We start from the raw sequence: 10,016 nt of genomic DNA on the forward strand, positions 1-10,016 counted from the left end.
TTCCAAAACACACCAAATAAGAACAAAAATCAAAAATAAAAATTGTTCAATAAAAAAAACACAAAGAACTAGTCATCATCCTCATCGTCATGATCATGCGCCGCTCCACTACCACCAGGGTCACTCCTTCTTGCATTGATCACTTCATCCCACGACGGAATATACGGGAAGTTACCACCGTCGATATGCAGAATGTTGAAGTGGTCAAAAATTCTAATGTGGGATTGATTGCTAAAGTTGATACCCCGCGCCATTTGATCTTGTAACCGCCTCATCTCAACATTGTACCAATCCATTGGTACTTCATCATTGTCTACCGGAATCACCGGCGGTTCCTCCTCTATCGGACCCTCCTTCCCGGCGCCTCGGGACCAACAACAGGATCATCATGTGGGATAGCATAATGACCACCACCATAGTCCTCAATGATCCTAGCCCTCCTAAAAAGAACAGGATTGAATGGAGGGGTAGGAATCATAGTCATCAAATTCCATGCGCCACGTGTCATCATCCCAAACAAATTGGCGAGCCGTGTAACAAACATACCACCATTAATCTTCGATGTCTTGCGATCTTTGACCGCACCCTCCGCCAAGTATGAAGCTAAACCCCAAGGAATATTGCAGAAGGTGTCGGGTGTGACAATGCTCCATAAGTAAAAGACATCAAGGTTAGAAACCTTGTCATCATCCTTCCTTTGGTTAATAGTGGTGGAAATAAGGCGATGAATAAGGCGGTGTGTAGGCGACTGAATGCTTCCCTCCTGGGCTGATTTCGGAATGTACACTTTGTTGGCAATCGTATTTCACCAACCCGTGCTCGTCACTCCATCGGGGAACACCTTGTGAGAGTGTTCCATAAATGTGCGGAAAATAGCGGTCGAGACCAGTGACCAGTCATAAATACCCATCCGACAAGCGAGATCAACCACGGAGCACTGATGAAACTCGCCCCCAAGACAGAAACTGACACTCGTCGGGTGATAACAGTCATCTCCCCCATGTAAAGATACCGTGGAGAAAAATTCCAGGCAAAGCTCCCGGTACACCGACTCTTGAATACGAAAAACCCGACTCCACCCATCGCAAACCATCGTCTCTCCCTCGTAAGTAAACTCCTTTAAAAGATAAGGAGCCAACTCCTCTTCATAACGCACACTTTGCAACCAACCCCAATCAATTCTGTTGGGCACGTAAATTTCTTTCTTCCTTACTTCAGCTAATTTCTTCTTCCACCTCGTCATGGTATAAGCGGATTCGATTTGAGGGAAATTTAACCAAGGAAAATCTCCTTGGCGTCCACTAGAACCTTGCCTGCTGTGAAACATTATCCCTGCAAAAAAAAAGAACATGAAACCCAGAAAACACAGAAAATCATTAAAATAAGTCACAACTGTGTCCCCGACTCGACTCGTCGAGTCCATGAACAACTCGGCGAGTCGCAAGAACTGCGCGAGTCAGTTCGCGAGTCGGTCTAAATTGAACCATGAAATCTCAAAAATACTTCAAGGGTTTTGTCCAGGGACATGTTTATAAGGTATTAGGGTAAGAATAATCATGCAAAACAACATAATTCATAAAAAAAAATCGAAACCCTAGAAATTCACTATTCTTCAAAATTGGGTTTTCTATAAAATTACTACCCTAGATCATCTTAAAATCATGCTTTTAACAGAAAATAGGAAGAAATTAGTTACCTTTCGTGATAGAACTTGAAAAACTTGAAGAACAATTGAAGAAGATGATGAATGCTTGAGAGAACAATTGGAGGGAGGCACACGGCGAGTGAGTTGTGAAAAACTGATTTCTTTAGGGTTAAAACCCTAGTTACCGGTTGTAAATTTTTTTTTCTGTAAATAAAATCGACTCGTCGAGTCAGGGTTAGACTTGGCGAGAAAGGTCGTAATGTTATTCTTTTCTGAAATCTAAATGGACTCGTCGAGTCATGGTCAGACTCGGCGAGTCTCTTGCAAACAATTCAAAAATTATAAAATTTTGTCATTTATTTAGAAATGAAAATTTATTCCACCCCACGCTTAGTCCATACGTACTCTCAAGCAGACATGTCCGACGAATTGGAAGATTAAAATTCTAAAAACGAAAAATTCAAACAAAACTAAAAAGGTAAAAGAAAGCAAACTCTAAATAACGGGTTGCCTCCCGCCAAGCGCTTCTTTTTAAGGAGTCGTTAGCTGGACTCCTTCCCATCTACGTCTCGTCATCTTCAAGCATCGGGAATGCACGCCTAATCTTTTGTGGTTTGTACTTCGTTTTGTAAGCGTGAATCTTCTTTTCGTAAGCCCATTTTAATTCCTCTCTCTTCTTTTTTACAACATCATCCTCAGCTCCTTGGGCTTCTCTTCTCCTCTTTTTCTTCTTTACCCCATTCTTTTTCACCTTCTCTTGCACCTCCTTTTTATCAAACTTAATTACTTCATATTTTGTGAAAGTTCGTGCTCTAGGTTTGGTAATGAATGGTTGATCAGCCTCCACTCTCCTATCCATTTCCTTTTCCTCTTTTTCTGTGCTTACCCCATCTTCAAGCGGAATTGCATCAAGACATGCTATATGGACGTGTTGAACTTCCGTATCTATTTATCCTTCTGTTGTTTGTTCTTCTAGAGAATGAGGAAAAATATCCAAGTCTAGCATATGCAGAGAACTAGCAACTAGCTGATCTAAGTCCTCCAAGTTGTTGGCAATCTTGACTAGACTTGTCGAGTCCAGTAAAGTGACTCGGCGAGTCGGATCGTATTTCATCATTTCTTGGGTGTTTTCCGAGTCGGTTCCTTCCAGTAGCTTTTCTATCTCCTCCAAGTCCTTGTTAACATCCCCATCCTCTCTAGAAGGTAGCAAAAACTTGCTTGGATCTTCTTCGTGCAAAAGTGCAAGTTCTTTTTGTAGTATCTCGTCATCCAAATGGATAAATGAGATCTCTTCTTTTCTTTCCTCTTCTTGCTTGGCTTCTGGTACAGCTCTAAATATTTCCAACTCGTCTCCTACCCTCAATGCTAGTGTAGACTCACAAAGATCAATTAAGCACATGCGGTGTTTAGAAATGACCTCCCCAAAATAATCGGAATTTCGGGGTCTTCTTCCATGTCAACCACCACAAAGTCTACTGAAAAAAATGAACTTGTCAACTTTAATGAGAAGATCCTCACAAACGCCTCGTGGATGAATTGTTGTCTTGTCTGCCAAATGGATCTTCATGTTTACCGGTCTTGGCTCCAGTAAATTCAACTTCTTAAAGAAAGAGAAAGGCATCAGATTGATGCTTGCACCCGAGTCAGTCAACGCTTGAGTGACAATTGCATTTCCAAACTGGCATGGAATTATGATACTCCCCAGATCGCCCTTCTTTTCGGGTAGCTCACTCAATATTATTTCCGCGACTTCAGCCAAGTCTTTCCTAGCAGCAAAGAGACCTTTTAGTAAGTTGAAGTACTTGGGTGTTTTGAGCATCGTTTCTACAAAGGGCACATTGACTTGTAAGGATTTAACATGCTTCATAAAGGCTCTATAAGCTTCAACTTTTTCCACAGGCATGGATTTGATTGGGAATGGCAAAGGAGGATTATATGGCTTTAAGGGAATGACAGTTTTGTCATTTACGCATGGACTCGTCGAGTCCATTTGAGGGACTCGACGAGTCTGACCGGGCTTAGCTGGAGCCGACTCTTCTGACTTTTCTGTCTTCCTCCTGGAGATCCTCTGTGCATGTGTGAAAAATTCTTCATTACTGGAGGTCACTGCACTCACATTCTCCATTCTCGGATTGGTTTCGGTATTACTTGGAAGTTGACCCGGTCTTCTTTCGTTCACTTGGTGTGCAAGCTGTCCCAGCTGTTTCTCAATGTTGAGAATGGATGCCTGCTGATTCCTTAGCATATTTCTGGTCTCGTGTATTGCAGCATCGTGATCATTGTGTCTCTTTTCGGACGCGACTATGAATCTAGTGAACAATTCTTCTAAATCAGCTTTCTTTTCCATCACCGATTCTTCCTTTTGATAATATCCCCTCTCCTTCTACTTGTATTTCTCCTCCTTAGCCTTCTTATATTCTTCGTATGGGAGCCATTCCTTCTTTGGTTTCCGCCAATTTTCATCGTATCGATCGCCACTTGAATAGAATACTTGAGCCTTCTTGTTTCCATTCTCATCCAAATCACAATCCTTTGTGAGATGGGGCCCTCTACAATTTTCACATCCAACCCGAATAGCATGGATTGTTTGATCCATTTTTGTCATTCTTCTATCAAGACTATCAAGCTTAGCTATCACCGCCGCCATGCTATCATTTGCCGAGTTCACTACCCCCCCCCCCCCCCCGGCTTACTTCATTTCTTGGATTGTGGTATTCTCTAGAGTGCTTAGAGAATTATTCAATTAACTCCTTGATTACCGGGGGCGCCTTCTTCGTTAGCGGGCCTTGAGAATCGAGCAATTGCCTTGTGGTGACATTGACTCCATCATAGAAAATGGAGACCCCTTGTTGGCTATTAAGGTCATGGTGTGGGCAATTTCTAAGCAAGCTCTTGTACCTTTCCTAAGCTTCATAAAGAGATTCTCCGGGTTGTTGCTCGAAGTTGGCAATGGCTTTCTTTAGCTTGGCTATTTTGGAGGGCAGGCAAAAGTGGTCTATAAACTCTTCTTTCATCTTGGCCCATGTGGTGACCGATCCGGGAGGAAGTGACTTTAGCCAATCCTTTGTAGCACCTTTGAACGTGACTGGGAGCATGCGAAGAAGCTGGCTCTCGCGTGGAACATTCGGTACATTGAAGTAGTCAGCCACATCATTCACTTCGTCCAAATGCTTGTAGGCGTCTTCGTGATCCTTCCCATAAAAAGGAATCTCCTTGAGTAGAGAGAGAATATGGCCTTTTAGTTCGAAAGTAGCGGTTGCGGGAATTGCGGGCTGCACAAGTCCCAGGCCAGTGTCATCGCGCATCCTCTTCTTCCATTCCCCCATGGGGACTTCGTCAATATTAGCCATAGTGATAGCTAAATCGTCTTCAAACTCGGAGTCGTGCTCGTATGTGGGCTCTTCTTCTTCCTCGGTCTCGTACTCGATATCTTCTTGAATTGGGTCTCCGATTGTCAAAGAGGCACTGGATGCTCCTGATTTGCTGCTCCTCTTCTTGCTGAAAATGGACTTTAGGTTTTTGAGTGGTGAGTTCTTTGAAGAAGCGGATTCTCCAACGGTTTTGCCTTTGCTCCTCCTTAGTGCGGATTCCGGGTCTTCAAGAGGAGGGACCAGAGGTGTATCAGATCCTCGGGTCATGAAACAATTGTAAACAAAACAAAAACGCATAAAAAGAACAAAAATAAAATAAAAATTAAAACTGTAACAGCGATGTACTCGCCGAGTTGGCACGAGTGCACTCGGCGAGTTCAAGGCAAAAACATAATTTTTTTCTAGTTACTCTAAAAACAGAATTTTATTAAAACTAATTCTACTTACTGAATTACCTTTTAAATAACTTTGTGTAAGATAAATCCCACACAAAGGATTGATTAAATTAGAATTCAATGTTAATTTTAGAACCGTTCCCCGGCAACGGCGCCAAAAACTTGATGTGTGCAAACTCACTTAGTTTTAAACCTACTTTTAATTATAAAATAACAAACAAAGGCAGTGAACCTATCAATTGTGGTATAGTTGAATAAGTAGGGTATCGAACACAGGGAACGACAAATTAAAACTAAAAACTAATTCTATCTAAATTAATTAATAAGTAGGGGATTTTCTCTAGTTTTACAAGACTAGAAACTTGCTAACTATTACTAATTTAAAAACTAGAAAACAAAGAAATAACTAGATTCAATAATGGGAAGGAACTTTTGTTTAGTTCAACTCAATTGATCCTATGGTTGATTTCAAGGTAATGGTGCAATGGATTAATTCTTTTTTCGGTTACCGATTCAAGTGATTAGATTCGCATTCACTACACTAATCCTTAGCAAATAAACTAACTTAAACAGTGGCCAGTTGTCTAATTTAATTAGATTTACTAGATTAATTATTCGGGTTAAATTAGACTTGCAATAGTTAACTAATTTAATCTTTTAATTAACTTCTTGTTGATGGTCATCACACAAGCTTGCACATGAATTTACTCAATTTTCTTATTAACTCTAGTTTCACGTTCATTAATCCTAGACATATGATAAAGTGGTCACATAGCATATGAGGTTGATAATCAATAGATGTTCATGCTAATCAATTATCTTCCTATTAATAGAAAATTAATTATTATTCGCACACAAGGTTCTTTAGCAAGCTAAAATAACAAAAATCACCAACTTAGAATTAATCCTACTAATCAATCAAACCATATTATCAATTTTGTATCCCCAAACAGAAGTCTAAAGGTTTCAGCTCATAATTGAAGTAAATAACAGCCAGTGTTCTAAAAGGTGCGCCATGGCGCGCGCCAAGCGCGCGCCAAGCGCGCCATGGCGTGAGGCGTGGCTTCGCCGTTACAAAAAACCTTATAACGTTGGTGTTAGGCGTGGCGTGTGGCAAGGCGCGATATGGCGTGCCATGGCATGTTATGGCGCGTGTTTTTTCGTTTGAGACACAGTTTTTTGCTATTTGTTATGTCTTTTTTAATCGGAGATACAAGTATTTTGGTTTTTGTTAACTTTTTGTTATTAGTTATTGAACTAATATTGCTAAAAGTAGTTATATTTAATATAAATTTATATTTATGTGGTAATATAATTTTAAATTAATACAAAATTCCCGCCTTACATCACGCCTTGAAAAAATGCCATGGCTCGTCATGGCTCGTTAAGCTTGAGGCTTGGCCTTGTCGCCACGCCACGCCTCACGCCATTTAGAACCTTGATAACAGCAAACAAACAGAGTCTAATTGTCTAACCATAATGACAAAACAAAAGATTAAGTGGAATAATTAAATTTTGCCTCAATTCTCCTTCGGGATTGAATTCTAGCTTATGACTTCGTCTTCTAGGGTTTTTCTGACTTCTTAATCGCAGCTAAACTCTTCTGAATCGTTCCAGAATTCCCCCCCCCCCCCCCCCCATCGTTCTGAGGAGTTATCTTTATATATACGAATCGACTCGTCGAGTCAGGTGGCGACTCGTCGAGTCCATCTCTTAGTCCCCGTATTGTGATAAGTCTCTGGGATCCCGAGTCTTTATCTTCTCGAATCTTCGCTTGGACTCGCCGAGTAGTCGACCCTACTCGCCGAGTAGGTGCTATTTTTAGTGTTTTTCTTCTTTGTTCCATTCTCGAACTCTCAACCGCTTCTCCTGCTTCCATCTGCTTCCGAGCTTCATTTTTGGACTGAAAATATAATTCAAACACTTTTAAGTACCTTTTGTCCATCAAACGCAATAATTTAGCTAATAAATGAATAAAAATCTATACTTAATTTGAACTAATTATGCAAATATCACTAAACAATGAACCAAAGCGATAAAACACTATTTCACACTCATCAGGAGTGTGTAGGGCACTAAATCGTGGCTTAACGGGGTTTACGGATCCTGCATTGCGAAGTCGGATAATCAAAAAGGTCATAAATGGAATCTCTCCCAAATCTCTCTCCGTATGTGAAATCTCTCCAAGTATGTCAAATCTCTCCCAAATCTCTCCAAGAATATGGAATCTCTCCCAAATCTCTCTCCGTATGTGAAATCTCACCAAGTATGTCAAATCTCTCCCAAATCTCTCCAAGAATATGAAATCTCTCCCAAATCTCTCTCCATATGTGAAATCTCTCCAAGTATGTCAAATCTCTCCCAAATCTCTCCAAGAATATGGAATCGCTCCCAAATATCTCTCAAAAGTTTCCGTAACTTTTCGTAATCATTTGGGCCATCCCGACCCTTAACCGGGTAAAAAATGGCTTGAAACGGGGTAAAAACGAGTAAAATAGGCTTAAGGACCCGAAACCTACTCTATAGGGCCGAACCCTCTTAGAGCCGAAAGTCCTCTTAAGGACCGACCTGCTGGGAAGCGAAACCACTGCTTAGGACTGAACCGAGGCCACCTTCGGTCCGAACCTCGCATGAGGAATCGAAGCCACCTTCGGGCCGAACCCTCCTACCTTCGTCTTCGGACTATTTCGCCTCCTACCCTCTTTCGCTTCATTTCACCTTCGCTCCATGTCCAGAAGGGACCGAACCTCGGCCAGGACCGAGAGGTCTCGCAGGAAGCCAAATTTCTCCCGGTTTTTTACTACGAGTTCATTTTAGCTTCGTGTTTCATCGTTTTAACGCGGGATTTTCACCCGAAACTTTATTTTAACATTTAGGAACCCATATCTACTAATTTCCCACGATTTTGGGGATAAAACCTTATCCGTGAAAAGTGAGTGAAGTACAAAGGTTGAGTGTTGACTTTCTTAGTATTATGACACAAGCAACCACCATACCCACTCCATGACTAACCCACACTCCTCCCTACCATCCCTAGTCACTTCCTTGTACTTTTCCATCAATCATCAGCCCCTCCCACGTTCTAAGAGCTGGAACAAATCAACCTCTCTCCTCATTCTCACTCATTTGCTCTCATTTCACCAAGAATCAAACACAACTTTTCTCTCAAACTTTTTCCCTCTATTTCGAGACTCCAAGGCTGATCATCAAGCTTTATTAGGCTTTTTGAAGTTGCTTTGCATGAGAACCCTAGATCTAGCCTTTATTAGGCTTTTTGAGCCTTATAATCTTCATGGATTCTTATGGACACGTAAAGATAGAATCTTTACGTGTTAATCGAGCTAAGGAAGCCCAGATCTATAAGTTTTATACGCTGGATTCAAGCATAATCGAGTTTAGAGTAGCTGCATGGATGCGACTCGGCGAGTCGAGTCGCGAGTCCCCGATTTTCCCCCTTTTGAGTGATGTTGAGTGGGGACCTGTGAGTAGTAGAGTGGACTCAGTGAGTTGGAGGGCAGACTCAGTGATGGAGAGACTTGATGAGTTGTTTATACAACTCGGCGAGTCCAAGGCAATCTTCTTAGCTCAAGAACAACTCGTCGAGTTGTTCATATGACTCGGCGAGTCGGATGCAGATTGTGTAGGGTTTCAAAGCACTCCATGGATGATGGCAATGGGCCCCTTTGATGAATTATAGGTTAAAAGCCCAAGACTTGTATTTTCCCTATAAATAGTCATGTATTATTCACAATTAGGGTTAAGAGTGAGGCAAAATGTAGCCGCCACGTGAGGTTTCTTATGTAGTGTTAGATTCTTTAGTCTATGCTTTAAGTGTAATTTATTCCTCTTGTTTGAATAAATCGAGTGATCATTCGACATAATCTTAATATTTGTGTTTGTTCTTATTTTCTGCATCTTGTTCATTAAATCTCAATTAGGGTTTTAATCCTAACAAGTGGTATCAGAGCAGGTCTTTGAAGATCTATTGATTTTTGAAGTATCGGTTATTGATTTGGTGATTTTCTGCACATATATCAAAGATTATTGGTGTTTTGGCGGTATGTAATCAAAATTGTGTTCACTCATCTACTATTCATCTGGTATTATTCAATCTGATTCGTTCTTTTGATCATATTTTTTCATATTGGATCTGTTTGCTCGCTTAATCCAAGAATCAATCGATTTTAGTTATTTGTTTTGACCTAATTGGATCCATGCTTATAAATTTTTTTTGTCGCTCAAAATCTTGGCCATTCCACTGTTCATGATCCGCATATCCAATTTTATCTCAAGATCTGTATGCGTCACTTGCAATTGATTTCATTCATTCAGTATTCAATTCTAAATCTACAATTGATGATTTTTTGTTAATCGTCTGAGGTTAATGGTTTCAACGTGTGAACATCAATTCTCAAGAATCAATTTTTGTTTGTCTTAATCCAAAATCTTGTTTTTCATCAATTTTCTCGTTCCTGCTCTTATCGTCAATTTGATTTCATGATTATTAATTTGATTCATGTCGAACTTGGAAATTGCTGATGATCCTTGAGTGAAATCGATCTTTGGAGAATCGATTTTATGTTTGTTGAATGCAATTTTTGGAGT

At 40.6% G+C, this 10,016-nt stretch overlaps 1 protein-coding gene and 1 non-coding gene across 2 annotated transcripts; one reads left to right on the plus strand and one right to left on the minus strand.

Moving 5' to 3' along the window:
• Positions 1-3,101: 3,101 nt before the first annotated feature.
• LOC128133669 (uncharacterized) lies at positions 3,102-3,548 on the minus strand. The gene has a single exon (XM_052771186.1). The coding sequence runs from the start codon at positions 3,546-3,548 to the stop codon at positions 3,102-3,104; it is 447 nt and encodes a 148-aa protein (XP_052627146.1).
• A 956-nt stretch (positions 3,549-4,504) lies between these two features.
• Positions 4,505-4,611, plus strand: LOC111899195 (small nucleolar RNA R71). Its single transcript, XR_002852815.1, has one exon. It is a non-coding gene; the product is annotated as a small nucleolar RNA R71 (small nucleolar RNA).
• Positions 4,612-10,016: the final 5,405 nt, after the last annotated feature.

The sequence above is a fragment of the Lactuca sativa genome, chromosome 4, assembly GCF_002870075.4.
Source record: "Lactuca sativa cultivar Salinas chromosome 4, Lsat_Salinas_v11, whole genome shotgun sequence".
In the NCBI taxonomy this organism is placed as follows: Eukaryota; Viridiplantae; Streptophyta; class Magnoliopsida; order Asterales; family Asteraceae; genus Lactuca; species Lactuca sativa.

What these genes read in the sequence shown, in the direction of transcription:
- LOC128133669 (XM_052771186.1), bottom strand. Translation starts at nt 3,548, where the DNA reads ATGCCTGTGGAAAAAGTTGAAGCTTATAGAGCCTTTATGAAGCATGTT.